Source organism: Pongo pygmaeus, chromosome 14 (genome assembly GCF_028885625.2).
Source record: "Pongo pygmaeus isolate AG05252 chromosome 14, NHGRI_mPonPyg2-v2.0_pri, whole genome shotgun sequence".
Taxonomy (NCBI): Eukaryota; Metazoa; Chordata; class Mammalia; order Primates; family Hominidae; genus Pongo; species Pongo pygmaeus.
The window spans coordinates 69,383,262-69,405,903 of NC_072387.2; the positions used below are offsets into that span (position 1 = coordinate 69,383,262).

Consider the following 22,642-nt stretch of genomic DNA (forward strand, 5'->3'; position numbering starts at 1 on the left):
CAACAGTTGTTTCTTACACATTGTCAAGATTGTTAGTTGTTTTTAAAGAGAGAGTAAGGATTGCTCATGTACCTTTATCAGGTCCTGTAATATGTTTTTAATTATGTAACGTTATTGAGCTATGGTATTATTTGCAATTCGTGAACTTTTAAAGGAAATGATAGTATAAGTTGAAATGATTTATAGCTGTTTGAATAGTCTTTGTTTAATATTTAAATTAAGGAAAGGGCCTCTTGATAATTTTATGCATTTGTTGTTGTGAAAAATTAGATTAATATCTTAAATATAGGTTTTTAAAGAAACGTGGCACTCATATACACTTTATTATTTGCTCAATAAACTGAATGTTGTGCTTGTCATTACTCTTAATTATCTTTATAAAATATACAGTGTTTACATGATTCAGGAACTCTGGAATATGCTTGAAAGTGCACATGGTGGTTTTTTTTTTTTAAACTTTGTCACCTGCTATTTTACATCATATTTTAATCATGATGGTTTCTGTAGTGATAATGATTAAAATGCACAAAAAGTTTAAAGTTGAGATGTATTAACAACTAGTAAGACAGATGTATGTATATATTAATACCTCAAAACCAAAATAAATCAGAGGAGGAGATAACTGAAGAGAGTCCTGGAGACTCCTTATGGGATTTTAGAAAGACTTCATCATGTGAGAAATTGCCTTTGCCAGAAGATTTTCTTTCTATTTTCATAATACATTGTTATCTCTCTAGCTTTATGAGATTTCAGGAAAAAAGAAAACTAAAATTAGTTGGATTTGGAAGCTTATTTTTAGTTAATGAACAATTTGTTGAATACTTTTTCAAAATATGAATTGTTTTGCAAAACAAAACAGGAAAATTTAGTATAAGGAAAGTTAAGGAAATTTTAGTATAATTAAAAGAACCTCCATATTATACACTATAACAATCTGTTCTCTTTAAGTAATTAGAAATCACCCTTATGTTAACTAATAAATTTTGTGTCTAAAAAATTTATTTTTGAAGATAATTTCCAGGTAATATTTGTCTCTCATAGCTTTATGCTTTAAAATGGAATTCTGTTACCAAAGTTTGTTATTTATGGATTTGCTTATTAAGAAGACTGTTTTCTCCTTAGGGGAATGGCTTGATAAATATTTCTGAAAGTTATATGTGAATATGTGTTTTGGTAAGGGGAGGTGAGGAGAATCTTTGCCTAATTATTGAAGTTAAGAATAATTTTTTTTTTGTGGTTTGAAATACTTTATGGAAGGCCTTTTTTTTTCCCTATTTCTTATAAGAATCTACTCAAATAGGTAGATTCCTGTTACATTATAAATGCTGGAAATATATTTTTTATGTATAACTGCTCTTTTGTGACTGGATTTTTTCCACAGAGCTTATCAAAACACAATAGAAGCAATATTGGAACTGAAGGTGGACCACCTCCTTTTGTGCCTTTTGGACAGGTAATGACTTTTGTGTTGGCAGATGAATTTAAATTAGGAAAAAGTGTTTTTCATTAGCATTCAAGCTGTGTTTCATTATGTGCTGAACTATTTATTAAGAGGTTATGGAGTTATTTGGAAATACGAAGTTCAAGGAATTTAATAATTTTGAGGTTTTTTCCTTCACTGTAGTTATATTGTTGACATTTGGGAGAGCTGTTGACCCAAAGATTGAAGCAATTAAGAGCCATATCTGAAGAGTAACTTCTAACTAATTAAAATAGGATGGGAGAGGGTTTTTTTTTTTTTAAGGGAAATTCAAAAGTAAGAAGACAAAAATATGTCATAATTTCTCACTTGTTCATTAAAAACATTAGAGGGGGAGAGAAAAATAAAGCCACACAGAGTGATCAAAGTGCTACTTTGAAGTAGCTCCCATTCTGACCAGTATCTTGTAACTTCAGTTGTTCTTCAGCATCAAATTGATTCTCAACAATCTTCTCTAGCCTGTTTTTGCTTTATCCCTGACAATTCTAAGAATAATTCTTGTGGCAGCTTGCTCTTCTCCTGATGATGCCATCAAAATTTAGCTGTTGGTAATCTGTCTTGCGTTTGCTCTTTAATTTTATTCAAGAGTGCTGGGCTGACTAAGAGTAGCAATGAGTTGTGGACATAATAGGTAGGCAACAGATCTGCGTTTCCATAATAAGGTTTATCGTGTGTGTGTGTGTGTCTAAATTTTGGTATTTAATAAGATCATTTGACTGTCACCCTCTTTAAAAGCCTTTTGTAAGATATACTCTCACTTAAGTAAGTCATTTTTGCATCAAACCTGTTTGAAGCATTTAAAAAATAATGTTTTTTTTTTTGTTTTTTGTTTTTTTTTTTACTGAGTTTGGAAGAAGAAATAGCCAAGATAAAAGAAAGTATGAAGTCCTATGGTGTGATCCATGCTGATGGTTGATATTCTCCCAGTGTAATGAAAACCTCCATAGGGAAAACAGTATAAACATTCTAATAACTTATATTTGAAAATAATAGTATATTTGTAAAAATTTACCCTTAAACATTTTGGTGATAATATTTCTCTTCCAGAGACTTATGATCTAATTATTCTTAAGACTTTGAAGTGTGTTTTATAGCTTCTTAGGGGTTAGAGAATATAATAAAAGCTATAATTTCAATAATATTATTTGGTTATAAAGTTCATTCTGAAAAAATTCTTGTATAGCATCTTGCAGCCTTGTATGTGGGTTGAAGATAGGTAATGCTGACTGTGTATTTATTGGTGTCAATATGATATGTTTATATTACTGAAATTTTTCTGTATTTGTGGAACACATTTCTTTGAGATCTTCCCATTTTCCTTTTTATTAATGAGTTGAGAAAAAGTTCATTGTATATGATTTTTACTGGTAAGATTGGACTGGAGATCAGAATTGAGGACTTCTTTTTAGGCAGTGATGCCTTTCTTTTTACTTTATGAGACAAAAATATAAAAACTTTGAAGTCTGATATGGGGGGCGGGTATGTTTTTAGAGTGTGGTCTATAAGTACAGAGACATCTTTTTATATGTTAATATAATTGTACTAACCAATCCACATATGTATATTGTGGTATAATATGGAAATTAAGCTCTTAATTACAAAACCAAATTTATGTCTTATTGTGCATTAGTCAAGATTGTTTGAAATCTAAAATTATTTATTACCCTAAAATGAAAGCTCTCTTGATCCAGTGTATGTTTTAAATATGTGCCCTGTTTAGATGGCCACATATTTGTATAGCTTTTAATTTTATTTACTAGTTATGTTTATTGAAAAGTTACTTTTCCAGTTTTCTACTTTCACTTTTAAATATATGGGATAGAATTTTATTTGTGTAGGCTTTTAGCTATTGTAAAAGATACAAGATACTTTTGAAGAAGTATTACTTCTAATGAAAACTTGAATCTCTTTTGGAACTACTAAGTTGACTTATTCTTACTTGTTTTACTAGAAGTGTGTATCTCATGTCCAAGTGGATAGCAGAGAACTTGATCGAAGAAAAACATTGCAAGTTACAATGCCTGTCAAACCTACAAATGATAATGATGAATTTGAAAAGCAAAGGACGGCTGCTATTGCTGAAGTTGCAAAGAGCAAGGAAGTAAGAAATCAAATCATTACACGTTTTATTTCTTATCATTATGTTCTATTTAGATTATTTGTGATCGTTATTGTCTTTTCATATAAGCTAACTAATTCAACAAATGCTTAACCTTATTCTTCTTGCATATTCCATAACTAGGAATGCCCTGCCACTTCATGGGATCTTACATATTTTATTCATGTGTTCTTTTTCCAGATCTCCATGGTAGTTCCAGTAAGTTACTCTTGCTGGCAAATTACCCTCCTTTTCTCCTTCCTTTTTTTTAAACAATGTAGCAACTGAACACACTTTTTATTCTGGCAGGGAGTTTCCTATTAGTAGTTGGGCTAGTTGCCACTTTTTTGGGGATAATTTCCCCTTATTAATAGCAACTTATGAGAAATAGCAGCTTCTGAGAGATGAATAAAAATCAACGGATCTGTCACTGCATCAGGATTAACATTTTTGTCTTTATACTTAATTTTATTTAGTGTATAGTAAATAATTTTATCTTTACATTATATGTCTATTTACACACACACAACTCCTTTTTAACTGACAAATAATTACACATATATATGAGGTTCATGTGATATTTTGATACATATATACAATGTGTAATGATCAAATCAGGGTAATTATATCTATCACCTCAAACATTTACCATCTTTGTGTTGAGAACATTCAAAACTCTCATCTAGCTATTTTGAAATATACAATAAATTATTGTTAATTATAATCACCCTAGTGTTTTATTGAACACTAGAACTTATTCCTCCTAACTGTAATTTAATTCCCATTAATCAACCTCTCCCACTCTCCCTTAAAACTTCACCCTTCCCAGCCTCTAGTAACTACTATGCTGCTCTTCTATGAGACAACTTTTTTATCTCTCACATATGAGTGAGAATATGCAGTATTTGTCTTTCTGTGGTTGGCTTATGTCACTTAATGTAATGTCCTTCAGGCTCATCCATGTTGCTGAGAATGGCAGGATTTCTTTCTTTTATATAACTGAATAATCCATTATGTATAGACAGTCAGTTCTCCGTATTTGTGGATTCAACTCTTCATAACTATGGATTCAACCAACAGTGGATCAAAAATATTTTGGGGTGGGGGAAGGATGGTTGCATCTGTACTGAATGTGTACAAACTTTTTTTTTTGTCTTGTGATTATTTCCTAATGATATGGTATAGCAGCTATTTATATAACATTTATACCATATAAGGAATTATAAGTAATCTAGAGATGATTTAAATATACAAGAATGGCCAGGCGTGGTGGCTTATGCCTGTAACCCCAGCACTTTGGGAGGCTGAGGCAGGTGTATCACCTCAGCCTGACCAACCTAGCAAAACTCTGTCTCCACTAAAATTACAAAATTAGCTGGGTATGCTGGCGCATGCCTGTAATCCCAGCTACTCAAGAGGCGGAGGCAAGAGAATCGCTTGAACTCGGAAGGTGGAGGTTGCAGTGAGCCAAGATTGCGCCATTGCGCTCCAGCCTGGGCAACAAGAGTGAAACTCCATCTCAAAAAATAAAAATTAAAAAAAAAAAAGTGTACAAGAGGATGTGCATAGGTTGTATGCAAATGCTATATCATTTTATGTAAGGGACTTGAGCATCCATGTTTTTTGAAATCTGCTGGGAGTCGGAGAGTGGTGGGAGTCCTAGAACCAATCCCTCACGGATACCAAAGGATGACTGTATACCACGTTTTCTTTATCCCTTCATCTGATGGTGGGCACTTAGGTTGATTTCATAAGTTGGCTATTGTGACTAGTGCTGCAGTAAATATGGGAGATACCTCTTTGACCTACTGCTTTCCTTTCCTTTGGATAAGTACCCAGTAGTGGGATTGCTCAATCATATGCTAGTTCTGTTTTTAGTTTTTGTGAGCAACCTCCATATTGTTTTCTGTAATGGCTGCACTAATTTACATTCCCACCAACGGTACATAAGAGTTCTTTCTTCACATCCTCACTGGTATTTGTTATTTTTTTGTCTTTTTGATTATAGCAGTTTTAACTGGGTTGAGATAATATCTCATTTTGTTTTGATGTGCATTTCTCTGATGATGTTACTGAGACACCCAGGGTTCAGTCTAGATCCTGCTGCTCACTGCACAGTAAGCCAATCACTTGAGACAATGAGTGTTGCCAGGAAAGAAGGCTTTATTTGGGTGCTACAGCTGAAGAGATGGGTCGTCAGTCTCAAATCCATCTCCCTGATGGGCTAAAATTAGGGGTTTATATAGCAGAGAAGAAATCTACGTGCAGGAAAATAGGAACTAAGGAGGGGTAAGGAAGCAATTATGATGAATGAGGGGTGTGGCATCTCATTGTCTGGATGTGGTGATCTGGTGAATTTTAGTTCTTTGATACTTTTTGAAAGGCCTGAGTGTCATTTCCTGAGGAAAGAACTCAGATAAAGATAAATCAAATGAAAGTTTCAGATTTTAAGATCAGAAGGGTCAATTTCTGTTTATACAAAAAAACTGTCTATGGGACTATTGGGCTGATTTCAATGGTAAATGATGTTGACATTTTTTCATATACCTGTTGACCATTTGTATGGTCTTTTGAAAAATGATATTCAAATAATTTGCCCATTTTTAAATTGGATTGTTTGGGTTTTTTTTTTTTTTTGACAGAGTCTCGCTCTGTCACCCAGGCTGGAGTACAGTGGCACGATCTTGGCTCACTGTAACCTCTCCCTCCCAGGTTCAAGCTATTCTCCAGCCTCAGCCTCCCAGGTAGCTGGGATTACAGGTGTGCACCACCGTGTCTGGCTAATTCTTTTTTTGTATTTTTAGTAGAGACGGGGTTTCACCATGTTGGCCAGGCTGGTCTTGAACTCCTGACCTCAGGTGATCCGCTCACTTTGGCCTTCCAAAGTGCTGGGATTACAAGCGTGAGATACCATGCCTGGCCAGATTTATTTTTTGTTTTGCTTAGTTTTGTTTTGCTTTTGAATTGTTATGTTCCTTATATATTCTAGATATTAACTGCTTGTCAGATGGATAGTTTGCAATTATTTTCTTTCATTCTGTAGGTTGTCTCTTCACTCTGTTGATTGAATTCTTAGCTATGCAGAAGCTTTTTAGTTTGATATAATCTCATTTGTCTATTTTTACTTGTGTGCCTGTGTTTTTGAGGTCTTATCCAAAAAATCTTTGCCCAGACCAACATCCTGAACAACAAACCCCTCCCTCTTATATTATTGATAGCCAAAGTTCTCTTTTCAATTATTTTCAATTATTTGCTTATTTGTAATAGGTGTTTTTCCTAGTTATTTATTGGTTTCTTTTAGACTGATAAGAAATTTTAGGTCATAAATTAGTTGCTACATAGACATTTCTTAACCAGTGAGATTGAAATTGTTTCCTTTATTCAAAACCCGTAATGAAGCTTAGCTTACAATTGCTTTCCTATTTAATTTTGAAGTGTAAGTAGTAGTGTTCTTGAATTTTGGTTGTTCTTCCTGCAATGTCTTTCTGTTGTCAGTCTAGTAGAGGGGCCAGAAGCACAAGCTCTGGAATCACAGGCTGGAAGCATATCCTGCTGACACCTTTGAATGGTTATTCAGCTTTTTTGTATCCCTGTTTTTTTATTTTTTTCATCTGTGAAACTCGGAGGTAATAGTGGTACCTATTTCATATGTGAGAATTAAAACATTTAGAGCTAATACTACTGCTACTTGGCACAAATCATAACACTCTTGCTCAAAGCTCTCAGTAAACACTATTGCTATTCTTTACTTTTTCCTCTATCCAAGGCATACTTTTAAAAAAACAGTCTTACCATTTCTTAAATTAATACATTTTATATAATTTGCATGAAATATATTTATTTTTTTCCAGAAATACATAAAATTATGGAGTTTCAGAAGATATTGAGAATATATATTTTTAAAATTATAGAAAGATGTTCTTTTGATTTACATTTATCTCAAATGAACTTTTCTACCAAGGATTTTGTTGGATGCAGTTACAGCTGTCTATTTATTGGAGCATAGTTAACCTATTATAATGTGCTTCTTTTTGTTGTCACAATTGATATTATATTTTCCCATAAATATTTGATAATTAAAGCATCTTAGTTTTTTTTTTTTTTTTACAGCAGACATCAAAACATCTCAATTTATATATGAGAGAATTTATGGAGGCTCAAAACTGACAAACAAACTTGGGACTTGTCCAAAGTTATCCAGTGATAATTGTAGGACTCAATCGATGTAACTTAGAAGATCTCAATCATAATAGTATAAGCATACTAAATAAGCAGATTGCAATTTTAAATATAATAGTCTGTTTAGTCCTCAAGATAGTGAGAGCTGAGCCAAGACTTAAAGGAGGTACGAGAATTAACTACTTGGTTATCTGAGCAAGAGTATTCCAGGCAGAAGGAAAAGCCATGGAAAAGGCTCTAAAGCAGGAGCACAGAGAAACAGCAGAGTGGCCAGTGGAAGCAGAGAGAACAGAGGGACAAGTAGTAGAAGATAAAGTCAAGAGAGGTAATGGAGGTTACCTTATGTAGGGCCCTGTAAACTATTGTAAAGACATTGTACTTCATTCAAGGAGAAATGGGAGCCTTTGGAATGTTTTGAGCACAGCAATAACCTCAGCTGACCTATATTCTAAAAGAGTAATTGTAGCTGCTGTGTTCAGACTTGGTTGCAGAGAAGGAAAATTAGAAACCAACAAGTAGAGAATTATTGAAGTAATCTAGGATTTAAAAAAAATGATGATGGCTTGGACAAATATAGCAGTTGTGTAGGTAGTACAGAGTGGTCAGATTCTGGAATTTAGAAGAAGCCATTAGGGTTACTGAGATTGGATATAGGGTACAAGAGAAGATGTGGTATCAAGAATGAATCTAGCCAGGCGTAGTGGCTCACGCCTGTAATCCCAGCACTTCGGGAGGCTGAGGTGGGCAGATCACCTGAGGTCAGGAGTTTGAGACCAGCCTGACCAACATGGAGAAACCCCGTCTCTACTAAAAATACAAAATTAGCTGGGCGTGGTGGCGCATGCCTATAATCCCAGCTACTCGGGAGGCTGAGGCAGGAGAATCGCTTGAACCCAGGAGGCAGAGGTTGCGGTGAGCCGAGATTGTGCTATTGCACTCTAGCCTGGGCAACAAGAGCAAAACTCCATCTCAAAAAAAAAAAAAAAAAAAAAAAAGAATGAATCTAAGAGTTTTACCCAGAGAAATTGGCAGGTTAGAGTTGCTTGCCTTGAAATGAAGAAGCCTGGAGTGGAGCAGGTGTGAGGGGAGGAAGATCTGGTGCTCCACTTTGAACATGTGAATATTGAGGTACTTATCAGACATGCATGTAGTAATAATGTTTAATAGACAGTAAGACTGAAGAGTGAGCTTTAAAATAGATACATGCACTTGAGAGTTGTAGACATATGGATGGTATTGAAAATTATGAGGCCAAATGAGATCACCAAAGGAATGAGTGTTGATAGAGAACAGAAGAAGCTAAGGAATGAACCCTGTAACACTTCAATTTGAACTTAGAGCCTAGATGGCAGAAGTGGAACCAGCCAAGGTGTGACCAGTAACAGGATAAAAACAGACAATGCAGAAAATACATTATGGAGAAGGAAGTGTTAAACTTATCAAGGGCAATTGAAAAGTTATATAAGATGAGGACTTAGAATTAATATAGAATCGAGGAAGTTGTTTATTCCATCCTCATTCCTCCTAACATGCATATGGTTGGTGGTATGATAAACCATATGGGGTTAAGATAAAGTATAACCATGCATGTACCAACAGTGTCTGGGTTGATGTGGTCAGAATCTATGTGAGTCCTTTAATGATTATTTCATTTTTTTTTTTTTTTTTTAATAAAGAAGTCAGCATGGTCAACAGTGACATGAGAAGGAGGTTTGAGAAGTAAGGAGAATGTGTAAAATAGTGGTCTATAAGATTAGGTATATGTGTGCACTAGGGAAATATGGTAAGATTGCTAGACAGCATTAAGGCCCACTTGAGTTTCACAGTCATGATGATCTCATGGATGCCTAATTCATATAATATAAGCAAAAAGATGTGGCTCATAAAGGGCAACACCATTTACCTTATGGGTAATGTTTAGGTTGTGATGATTCTAGATATTTATATGAGTGAGTAGTAACTATTTTAGAGCAGTAAAAAGCAACTCTGAAAATGCTGCTTATCCTATTCCTTAATCCATAAAATGGAAAGAAAATTATAAGTATATGCATCCAGAAGATGGGACTATTTCACTGGCACCAAAGGAAAAAGCACTTTTGGAATTATGGGATGTAAATTTTGGAAATATATTTAATTTGGAACAGGTGAGATTCCAAACTTTTCAGATAATTTTGTTCTAGTATATTAACCAAAATAGTAAATACCATCTGTTATTGAGTGTTTGCCATGTGCCAGCTACTGAGATAATCACTTCATATCAATGATGTCATTTAATTCTCCAAATATCCCAATGAGGTAGGTTTTCTAACCCCAGTTTTAAAGATGAAAAACCTGAGGCTCTGAGGAAGGTGCAAGTTAAGTGACTTGCCTGAAGGCTTAAGATAGTGGCTGGGCCAAGATAAGTCCCAGCCTTGTCTAGTTACAAAGCCTATGTGCTTAACTGTGCTACCTTGCCTCCTAGTCTAATAAATTTTGTATCACATTAATAAATATGTTTTTCTAGTTATACAAGTAATGACTATGAAGGCATTTCAAATATTTTTTTTTTTGCTGGGATTCCATAAACCCAAAATTGAATGAATCTAGTAATGAATCTTTGGTAATTGAAGATGTGGTTTTAATTTTGATTTGAGTTAAATGTAAATACTGTAGTTTATCAGCTATCTAATAGAGATACTTAATATGTTATCCATTAGTGCTCATCCAACATTTAAAAAAAGTTTTCATGTATACTTCCTTGTATTTTCTTCTGTTTCAAATAATTTTCTAATGTTATTATATTATATATAATTTATATCTAAGATGTTTCCTTACTGTAATCATTTTAAAACATATTTAAAAATATTGGTCATTGTCTCTAATAAAAATTGTTTTAGTTTCTTCTTTTATTATATCCATGAGAACTATAAAAATATTTGCTGGGCACGGTGGCTCATGCCTGTAACCTCAGCACTTTGGGAGGGCAAGGTGGGTGGATCATCTCAGGTCAGGAGTTCGAGACCAGCCTGGCCAACATGGCGAAACCCTATCTCTACTAAAAATACAAAAATTAGCTGGGTGGTAGTGGCACATGCCTGTAATCCCAGCTACTGAGGAGGGTGAGGCAGGATAATCACTTGAGCCTGGGAGGCAGAGGTTGTGGTGAGCTGAGATTGCACCACTGCACTCCAGTCTAGGTGACAGAATGAGACCCTGTCTCAAAAAACAAAAACAAAAACTATAAAAATATTGTATAACCAAACGTTTCATACTGTACAGGTAACAACTGGCGATGCTTTTCAGTTATGAATTTGTGTCTTTCCAAACCAACATTATTTATGTCCTAATCTTTTGCTAATAGTTTTGAAAAACAAAAACAAGATAAAATCAAATTTTCAAATTTACTGTCACGTATATATTTATTCAAAAAAGACAGGCCAAATAAGAAATACAGACTTAAAAGCTTTTATATGCAGTTGGTAAGAAATGACATATTACATGATTAATGTAAATAATAAATTGGTAATGAGTTTTAATCTAATGTTCAAACTTGTTTACTAAGATTATGCAATCATAATACTGAACTATGGACATAATTTTAATGATTCTAAAGATAACCTTGCCTGGTAGCTGGATTTAGAACGCAACTCTCAAGACAGTAGTTAAGTATTTTACCCTAAAATCATTTTAACAAGTAGTCTTCATAATGCTTGTAGTATTTTCTTCTCTATAGTTGTACACTCATTTTCATGACTTCCCTTTTATTCACAAATCATGTAATTATTTTTATTGCCTGGCCTGGATTTGTGAATAAAAGAGATTGTGACTAGTAGATATTTTTGCCATTCAAAAGGAATAAGTTAATATTTTATTTTTTCATGTAAAACATAATTAGGAAACTTTTAATTACTTCAGTTGTTTTTAGTCATAGCTTAGTTTTTAGATCTATTTTAAAATGCTGTTTACATACCTCTCTTTTATCTTTCTCTTATCTAAAGACCAAGACATTTGGAGGAGGTGGTGGTGGTGCTAGAAGTAATCTCAATATGAATGCTGCTGGTAACCGAAATAGGGAAGTTTTACAGAAAGAAAAGTCAACCAAATCAGAGGGAAAACATGAAGGTGTCTATAGAGAACTGGTAAGGCTAAAGAACTAACCACAGATTTAAAGTGTTATTTCTTTAAATGATTCTTTTATTCTTTCTTACCACCACCACTGGCTTTGTGCAATGTATTATGGATAGATGTTATAACTCTTGAAGGCTTTCATTAAGGATTACAATTAAATCATGAGAAATTTGGATTGTTTGAAAAATAATTTACTTAAAACTTCTATCTCACTTAAATTACTAATGTCCTAATAATATATTTTGGAATGGATTGATAAAAAGCCATCAAAAGATGATGCATCAAAAACATACATTTTTCTGTGCTTCCCGACCTTCCCCACATCTTTTGTCAAATTTTGTCTAAATGATTTTGTTTTGTTTTCTACTACTCTTTGGGAAGAATATTGTGAAACAAGCATATGTATTGTGTGGACCCAATTGCAAAATATTCTTGAATTTTTAAGATAAATGAGTGGAGTCAAACATATTTCTGGCATGCTGCAGTGTTCTCAGATCTAAGGATGTTTGCAAAAATTCATTTTCCTCTGCCTTTAGAGGTTGAATGACTTTGGTTGATTTTTGTCTTTAGGGTACAGAATATCCAAAAACAGCTTAAACCATGGAGGTTTATTATTTCATGTAACAAGTTCAGAAGTAGATGGTTACAAGTGTTGGTAAATTCAGCAGTATAACAATATTAGAGCATTTGTGGGTATTTCCATGATTTCTTGGCTTTCTCCTTAGTGTTATGTAACTGCTCAATGGATTCACCTTACCCACTGCCTAAATAGAGCTGATTTATCAAGACAGGGGAATTGCAATAGAGAAAGAGTAATTCATGCAGAGCCAGCTATCGTGAGAGACTGGAGTTTTATTATTACTCAAATCAGTCTCAGTGATCATTCAGGGATCAGAGGTTTTTTTTTTGAGATGGCATTTCACTCTTGTTTCCCAGGCTGGAGTGCAATGGCTCAATCTTGGCTCACTGCAGCCTCTGCCTCCTGGATTCAAGTGATTCTCCTCTCTCAGCCTCTTGAATAGCTGGGATTATAGGCACCTGCCACCATACCCAGCTAATTTTTTGTATTTTTAGTAGAGACAGGGTTTCACCATATTAGTGAAACTGGTCTCGAACTCCTGACCTCAGGTGATCCACCCGCTTCTTCGGCCTCCCAAGGTGCTGGGATTACAGGCGTGAGCCACCATGCCCAGTGGGATAAAAGTTTTTAAGGACAAGTTGGTGGGTGGGGGAAGCCAGTGAGCCAAGAGCACTGATCTTAGGAGCAGTTTGTGGAGGGTCAGAATCTTGTAGCCTCCAGCTGCATAACTCCTAAACCATAATTTCTAATCTTGTGGCTGTGATGGCTAATATGGAGTGTCAACTTGATTGGATTGAAGAATACAAAGTATTGATCCTGAGTGTGTCTGTGAGGGTGTTGCCAAAGGAGATTAACATTTGAGTCAGTGACCTGGGAAAGGCAGACCCACCCTTAATCTGGGTGGGCACAATCTAATCACCTGCCAATATGGCTACAAGATAAACAGGTAGAAAAATGTGAAAAGACAGACTGGCCTAGCCTCCCAGCCTACATCTTTCTCCCATACTGGATGCTTCCTAACCTCAAACATCAGACTCCAAGTTCTTCAGTTTTGGAACTTGGACTGGCTCTCCTTGCTCCGCAGCCTGCAGATGGTCTATTGTGGGACCTTGTGATTTAATACTTAATAAACTCCCCTTTATATATATATATTCCATTAGTTTTGTCCCTCTAGAGAACCCTAATACAGATTTTGGTACGAGGAGTGGTTCTAGAGGAAAAAAATATTAAGGATGTATTTCTTTCATTAGATTTTGGATTTTTGGAGTTGGTTGTTTAATATGATTAGATCCAAAACGTGTGGAGAACATTGATAGTCCTTCACATGAACTTTTTAGAGAGTTATGCAAAATAAATGCATTTGCCATTTTTGATTCATCACTTGTGAGAGGCAAGGAGTTTAGTGACTCTATACATAATACCTTTGACCATATGTGGAGAACCAAGGAACATAATGAAGCTGGTTGGTTGCTTCTAAGTTCGGTGGACAAAGTGATGAAAGAAAATGATGAACTCAGGCATCCTGTCTCCTGGCTTCAGAAGCAGATACTGAGCCTCAAATCTGCTAAGATTGCCCTGAATAAGAGTCTTATTGTTACTGGAGGGTCCTTTTTCTTAGAGCTCCCAAGATGGTGGCGGGCTGCTTCCAAGATGGCAGCAAGCTGCTTGTTCTCTGACCTGGCATTCTTGGCCTCATGGATTCTAAGGAATGGAACCTTGGGCCATGCGGTGTTATAGCTCTATTAGAAGCGGTGGGTCATGGAAGAAAACCGTGGAACCCAGCAACTAGTGTTCAGCTCAATTAGGACGAACTGGGGACTTAGCCATACAGGAACAATGGCAAGTCTTTAGCCTGATTGGGAGCGGCAGCTGGCACCCCGCTGGATCAGAAATGCAGCGGACACCCTGCTGGATCTGGAGGGGTGGAAGTCAATGGCGGGTCTGGGATGGCAGTGAACAGCAGTGGTGGACAGCAAGCGAAAGCTCAGCTTGAGCCGTAACAAACATGGACCAGAAGAGTGTGCAGTTGCAAGATTTAATAGAGTGAAAACAGAGCTCCCATAAAATGGGAGAGGACCCAAAGGGGGTTGTCGTTGCCAGCTCGAATGCCTGGGTTTAGGTCCCAATCATTGTCCCTCCTGCTGTGCTCTCAGGTGATAGATGATTGGCTATTTCTTTACTTCCTGTTTTTGCCTAATTAGCATTTTAGTGAGCTTTCTTTACTACCGGGTGTGAGCTAAGCTCCATGTTTAAAGGTGGGTGCAGTCACCTTCCCCAGCTAGACTTAGGAATTCTTAGTCGGCCTAGGAAATCCAGCTAGTCCTGTCTCTCATTATCTCCTGTGGAGAAAAAGCTGAAATTGTGGAAAAACAGACACAAGCTCTTATCATGCGAGTGGCTGACATGAAATGAAGGGTGCATGCACAGCCTTGCCAGGTGTCTACTTTTAAAGTGAGAGCATTGATTGGAAAAGAGTAGGACCTTGTAGCTTGGAATGGGGATGTGTGGGTGGACCCTGATGAAGCTGGGGACACTGAGTTTGTAAACTCTGATGAATTTTTTTTTGCTAGAAGAAACAGCTTCCCCATCCCCAGTAATGGCTTGAGTTTTCTAATTTATATAAACAGAAATCTGAAGAGCGGACATGGGAATGTATATTAAGGGTGTGGGATAATGGTGGAAGCAACATAGAGTTGGGTCAGGCTGAATTTATTGATTCAGGCCTGCTAAGTAGGGACTCTGCATTTAATATTGCAGCTCGGGGGATTAAAAAAAAAGGCTAATAGTTTATTTGCTTGGTTAGCTGAAATGTGGATTAAAAGATGGCCCACTGTGAGTGAGCTGGAAATGCCTGATCTCCCTTGGCTTAAGGTAGAGGAAGGGATACAATGGCTTAGGGAGATTGGGATGGTGGAGTGGATTAGTCTCTTTAGACCTACTCATTCCAGCTGGGAGGGTCCAGAAGATATACCCTTGACCAACGCCTTGCAAAATAGATTTGTGAGGGCAGCACAGGCATCTTTGAAGATGCCCTGTAATTGCTCTTCTCTGTATGTCAGAGCTAACAGTGTGAACTGTAGTCACTCAACTACAAAATTTAACTACAATGGGAATAATTGGATCCCAAGGTGGCAGGGGCCAAGTGGTGGCACTCAACCATCAAAGGCAAGGTTAAGTGTCGCTACTGTAATGGACGGTAGAGGCAAAACAGCAATCAGAATATTCTGACTTGTGTAGAGCTCTGGCATTGGCTAATTAATCATGGTGTTCCTAGATGTGAAATTGATAGGAAGCCTACTGCATTCCTACTTAGTTTAGACGAGCAGAAAGCTTCTAGGTCTAATGGACAAAAGACTAATTTGAATTATGAAAGTAGAGACTTGTGGCCCCTCAATCAATTTTCAGCCAGTTTACAGACCCAGAATCCCTTGAATGAAGGGGAGGCTGGGTCCCCTTGAGGAAAGACCCCACTGACAATTTATGCAGTGAATCTTTCTCCTATCATTCCCCATGGAGACCTCCAGCCTTTTACCAGGGTAACTGTGCATTGGGGAAAGAGAAATGATCAAACGTTTTGGGAACTACTGGAAACTGGCTCAGCTGATGTTGATTCCAGGGGACCCAAAATGTCATTGTGATCCTCCAGTTAAAGTAGGGGCTTATGGAGGTCAGGAAATTAATGGAGTTTTAGCTCAGGTCCAAATTACAGTGGGTCCAGTGGGTACCCGGACTCATCCTGTGGTCATTTCCCCAGTGCCAGAATGCATAATTGGAATAGACATACTTAGCAGCTGGCAGAACCCTCACACTGGCTCCCTGACTGGTAGGGTGAGGGTGATTATGGTGGAAAAGGCCAAATGGAAGCCATTAGAGCTGCCTCTACCTAGAAAAATAGTAAATCAAAAACAATATTGCATCCCTGGAGGGATTGCAGAGATTAGTGCCACCATCAAGGACCTGAAAGACACAGGGGTGGTGATTCCCACCACATCCCCGTTCAACTCTTCCATTTGGCCTGTGCAGAAGACACGTGGATCTTGGAGAATTACAGTGGATTATCAAGTGGTGACTCCAATTGCAGCTGCTGTACAAGATGTGGTTTCATTGCTTGAGCAAATTAACACATCTCCTGGTACCTGGTATGTAGTCATTGACTTGGCAAATGCCTTTTTCTCCATTCTGGTCCATAAGGTCCACCCGAAGCAATTTGCCTTCAGCTGGCAAGGCCAGAAATATACCTTTACTGTCCTTCCTCAGGGGTATATCAACTTGCTGGCTTTGTGTCATAATTGTATTCAGAGAGAACTTGATCACTTTTCACTTCCACAAGATATCACACTGGTCTGTTACAGTGATGACATATGCTGATTGGATCCAGTAAGCACAAAGTAGCAAACACAGTGGGCTTATTCAGGAGATATTTGCATGCCAGAGGATGGGAAATAAATCTGACTAAAATTCAGGGATGTTCTGCCTCAGTAAAATTTCTAGGGGTCCAGTGGTGTGAGGCATGTTGAGATATTCGTTCTAAGGTGAAGGATAAGTTGCTGCATTTGGCCCCTCCTATAACCAAGAAAGAGGCACAATGCCTAGTGGGCCTATTTGGATTTTGGAGGCAACACATTCCTCATTTGGATGTGTTACTCTGGCGGATTTATTGAGTGACCCAAAAGGCTGCCAGTTTTGAGTGGGGTCCAGAACAGGAGAAGGCTCTGCAACAGGTCCAGGCTGCTGTGCGAGCTGCTCTGCCACTTGGGCCATATGACCCAGCAGATCCAATGGTGTTTGAGGTGTCAGTGGCACAGTTGCTAGTTGGAGCCTTTTGCAGGCCCCCATAGGTGAATCACAGCAGAAGCCTCTAGGATTTTGGAGCAAGGCCCTGCCATCTTCTGCGGATAACTGCTCTTTTTTTGAGAGATGGCTTTTGGCCTGTTACTGGGTTTTGGTGGAAACTAAACATTTGACTATGGGTCATCAAGTCACCATGCAACCTGAACTGCCTATCATGAACTGGGTGCTTTCTGACCTATCTCACCATAAAATGGCTCATGCACAGCAGCATTCCATCATCAAATGGAAGTGGTATACGTGATTGGGCTCGAGCAGGTCCTGAAGGCACAAGTAAGTTACATGAGGAAGTGGCTCAAATGTCCATGGTCTCCACTCCTGCCACCCTGCCTTGTCTCCCCGAGCCTACACCAGTGGCCTCTTGGGGAGTCCCTATGATCAGTTGACAGAGGAAGAGAAGACTGGGGCCTGGTTCACAGAGGGTTCTGCACAATATGCAGGCACCACCCAAAAGTGGACAGCCGCAGCCTACAGCCCCTTTCTAAGACATTTCTGAAGGATAGCAGTGAAGGGTAATCTTCCCAGTGGGCAGAACTTCAAGCAGTGCACCTAGTTGTGCACTTTGCATTTAAGGAGAAATGGCGAGGTGTGCGATTATACACTGATTCATGGGCTGTAGCCAATGGTTTGGCTGGATGATCAGGGACTTGGAAGAAGCATGATTGGAAAATTGGTGACAAAGAAATTTGGGAAAGAGGTATGTTGATGGACCACTCTGAGTGGTCAAAAACTGTGAAGATGTTTGTATCCCATGTGAGTGCTAACCAATGGGTGACCTCAGCAGAGGAGGATTTTAGTAATCAAGTGGATAGGATGACCCATTCTGTGGACACCACCTCAGCCTCTGTTCCAGCCACACCTGTTATATCCCAATGTGCCCATGAACAAAGTGGCCATGGTGGAGGGAGGGAGGTTACGCATGGGCTCAGCAACATGGACCTCCACTCACCAAGGCTGACCTGGCTATGGCCACTGACTATTCCTTGGGGTGATCAGCTAGCTACCTGTTGGCAGGTTGATTATATTGCACATTTTCCATCATGGATAGGGCAGAGATTTGTTCTCATTGGAATAGACACTCACTATCTGCCTAAGTAATTTCTTCTTAACTCCTGTATCATTCCCTCCTCTGGAGTGATAACTCTCACTGCTGTTAGGGGGTGTTGGACGATGACTCTTTTGGCTACTTCCTGCTGAAAAGAGGCATTGTGTGGGGAAAAACAGCTAGGGCTCCTCCTAGGGTCAATCTAAAGGTCCTCAGAAGAAAGGTGTGTCCATGTGTTGTTCTGTCTACAGCACCATTTGGAGTTTGATTGCTGTCAGCCATTCTGATGGCTTGTAATACTGGTTTGCCTCCACCAGATGTTGCTGAAACACTAATATAAATGGAACATTCCTTTTGGGATAAGTGGCATTGGATTTGGATGGCTAGAGTAACTTCAGTGTTAACCTTGGCTAAATCTTTTCTGCAATTATTAATCCCTCCATGACTTCCACAGACCATCTAAGACATGCTTAAACTTTCCTACTTGTCCTAAACATCCTTCTTTTTAAACAACCAAAGATTCTTTTTAGGACAAGTGTTTACCATCCATAAAATCATTTTATGACTTCCCCAAACCATCCACAAAATGCTTAAACCTTCTGACTTGTCCTGAACATCCCTCTTTTAAACAACCAACTATTCTCTTTAGGACAAGTACTTACTATACAAGATCCTTTCTTATATAAAATCTCTTTCCTTTATAACCTTATTTGCATAGCCAGGGTGTGACATGTTACCAAACCCAATAAAGTTCTAGCAGACTCAGTGATAGTAAAATTTTCATGCTTCTTTTTTGTTGGTAACTATTATTCTTGCTATCAGGATAATAATTACACACAATACTATAGCAATGGAAACTCTGTCTGATATTCCAGTTAGAAGGTGGTAACGTGTATAACCCTACTGCAAATAGTAGAGTGAGTATAGCAAGTCCCGCAAGTGTTGTGTAGTACATAATTTCCATCTAGAATTTTACTTGCTAAGATACAGAATTTCCTTTTGTGGTTCTATGAAGATCCTTAGTTTTATCTTCCCAAATGAACGTCTGGGTTATGGGCACTCTACTCACTTTCATTACCTGACAGAATTTGCAGGATAATTGTCCAGAACTAGGATATTGATCCAGATTTTTACATTACCTGTGCCTTTTTGTTTCTTCCAAGCTGCAAGAGATCACCACTTGATTCACAGGAATAAGCAAGGTTAGTCTAAAATGTCAGCAAAATAAACTAAAAAACAATGAGACTGGAATTTAATGACAAATGTATAAGCTTTGGATCATAATTTCTCTCTCTCTAGTCCTTATTTTTGGTAAAAACAAATTATGATAGGACTGTGTTTTTTGTAGAATAAACTTTGGTCTTATACTTGGCCTGATTATTTGCATAAAGTGCAGCAAGAATGATTATTTCTATATAGGCCTTTTGGATTGTCTTTGATGGAACTCTGTTCCACAAGGAACCTCAGATAAGATCTTTTAAAGCTGAGCTCAGCCATGGATTTGTATCTTCAAATACCTGTGAGTTGGGTGATCTTCTCCTCTAAAGGCCCCAAGATAAACTGGGAGCTCCTGGTCCTGTTAGAAAGTGACATTCTTTACTGACCACAGGTCAGGAACCCTGTACAGGATTATATATATAGGTATGAGGCCAGTTCTCTCCATTGGAATTTTATTGTCTCTGCAAGTTGAGATTGGCTTCTTAAAGGGAAGCATATCCTTCCAGTCAAAGCCTTGATAAAATAACCAGTTTTTCTAATTGTGTCCTGTTGCAAAAGGAAAATGGATTCTTATTGAACTGTTGCAAACTACTATATTGTGATAAATTAAGAGTACTCAGAGATAGTTTTGAAATTCTAGAGGAACCAGGCAGAGAGAAACAAACATGCTGCAAACTTTCTTCACAGGAGTATACCTTATTCAATTATTAAAGGCCGTAAATAGTTCAAAATAAGTTTCCTTGACTCTGAAAGACAAACAAGGATCATCAATATTCTAAGAAAAATAAAAAAGTTTCCTTTAGCTTTCTGAGTTTAGTCCATTTAGTTAACTTCTGTTTTGCTTGCTACTTGTGAACATTTCAGTTCTTCTTGAGTCCTGTACCTTTTTCTCCATTCCAGTGTTACCATCTTCAAAGCTATTAGTATCCTGCATTTGAGAGCACCTGTTAAAGTTGTATAGCTTGATTGTAACCTATCTTTTGAGAAGGAACAAAGCAAGACAATAATTGTCTGCAAATGACATTTCCAGGGTAGTTACAGTAAAAAACATGACTGATAAAGTTTAGTTATCTGTGGTTTACAATAACTTGACAACCTTAATTATGATTAATAGGATATAATTAGACATTTGACTTTTAGAAATTCCATACAATATTGGAGCATATATTAGTATTATTCACCAAAATATAACTTAAAGAAGATTGCACATCATTTCGGCAATCTAATGTGACTAAACATGCCAAACAATCCTGTTTACCTCTTCTCTGGATGTTTCAGGGGCCCTCTGAACCATCCAGAAAGCAAGGTATCAGGAAAGAAAATTTTGAAACTTGAAGTTTGATTTTGGGAAGGCTGCTAAATGTTGGAGGGCTTAAAACACTTGGTGTTATGAAATAGAATTCCATATTGCTACAAATTATTTATTTTGCCAAAATGATAACTCAAAAGGCAAAAGCCTTTCATTAGCCTTTACTATTACATGAAAATCCTGTTGAAAGCCAAATTGTACCCTTGCATTAGTTTATTAATGTTAACCCCAATTGGTTTAAACGAAACCTTATAGACAATTTCATCTAATCTTACCCAGTTTGACCATAAATGAAATCTTTACAAACCTTTTATAATGCTTTTTGCTAAAGGGCAGATTGGCATCAGAAGAAAACCTTGCTGTGCTTTTATTTCAATGCTCAATTTATGAAAAGATCATATAATACTTTTTTGAATTTAGTTAATGTTTGTGCATTTTTGCAAGATTAATTTTTACAATTTTAGAATTTTTAAAATCTTTTTATAACTTGCTTAATTACCTCTAGCTTTATCTTATCAAGTCTGAGATAATCACTCATCCCTGGGCAAAATTTACATTTTCATGCTTTCTTATAATCTTTTACTAAAAAAAGTTACTGTTTTTATACACCTTGCTTGTAAAACTGTTTAGTGGTCTCAAATACATGTTGCAATGTAAACTCTCAGCAACTTTTACTTTTGGTGAAAAACCTGGTTAGTAAGCAGTTTTAATTGTGTACCAGGTATGGAGCCTAGGACCCAGACAGAAGTGCAGATAAGGTCTGACTTTCCAGCATCTAACTCCATGTGTCCCAGGCCTTGCCTGTCTATAAAGCAGGCCGTTTACAACCTTGAAACATTTAGCAAACCTAGTATCTGACTTGTATGATTTAGACCACATATTTGCATTTTGATGACACTTGCATTTTACCATCCTTAAGACATTTTGTTTCTTAAAGATTAAAGTCACATGAACTAAAATGCATTACAGCTTTTATCTTTCCTTAAAAAAATATTTGATTTGGTGGTGGCTGGCAAGATGGCTGAATAGGAACAGCTCCGGCCTGCAGCTCCTAGCGAGATTAAGGCAGAAGGCAGGTGATTTCTGCATTTCCAACTGAGGTACCCGGCTCATCTCATTGGAACTGGTTAGAGAGTGTGTGCAGCCCATGGAGGGCAAGCAGAAGCAGGGTGGGGTGTTGCCTCACCTGGGAAGCACAAGGGGTTGGGGAACTCTCTCCCATAGCCAAAATAAGCCATGAGGTATTGTGCCGTGAGGAATAGTGCACTTCGGCCCAGATACTATGCTTTTCCCACAGTCTTCACAACCTGCAGACCAGGAGATTCCCTTGGGTGCTCATGCCACCAGGACCCTGGGTTTCTAGCACAAAACTGATGGCCTTTTGGGCAGACACTAAGCTAGCTGCAGGAGTTATTTTTTCATACCCCAGTGACGCCTGGAATGCCAGTGAGACAGAACTGTTCACTCTGCTGGAAAGTGGGCTGAAGCCAGGGTGCCAAGTGGTCTAGCTCAGCGGATCCCACCCCCATAGAGCCCAACAAGCTAAGGTCCACTGGCTTGAAATTCTCGCTGCCAGCACCACAGTCTGAAGTTGACCTGGGATGCTTGAGCTTGGTTGGGGAGAGGGGTGTCTGCCATTACTGAGGCTTTAGTAGGCAGTTTTCCCCTCACAGTGTAAACAAAGCCACTGGGAAGTTCCCACTGGGCAGAGTCCAGCGCAGCTTGGCAAATCTGCTGTAGCCAGACTGCCTCTCTAGATTCTTCCTCTCTGGGGAGGG

The 22,642-nt window shown here is 37.7% G+C and overlaps 1 protein-coding gene across 16 annotated transcripts in view; it reads left to right on the top strand.

The window, feature by feature from the left end:
• Positions 1-22,642, top strand: part of TDRD3 (tudor domain containing 3) — a 178,307-nt gene that overhangs the window by 87,936 nt on the left and 67,729 nt on the right. For 13 of the 16 annotated variants that reach the window (XM_063650914.1, XM_054446130.2, XM_054446131.2 and 10 more), the window contains 3 exons: positions 1,382-1,453; positions 3,432-3,581; positions 11,735-11,875. In XM_063650914.1, the coding sequence (XP_063506984.1) occupies positions 1,382-1,453; positions 3,432-3,581; positions 11,735-11,875 (363 nt within the window). The remainder of the gene's footprint in view (positions 1-1,381; positions 1,454-3,431; positions 3,582-11,734; positions 11,876-22,642) is intronic. The other 3 variants (XM_063650915.1, XM_063650916.1, XM_063650917.1) reach the window with 1 other exon arrangement.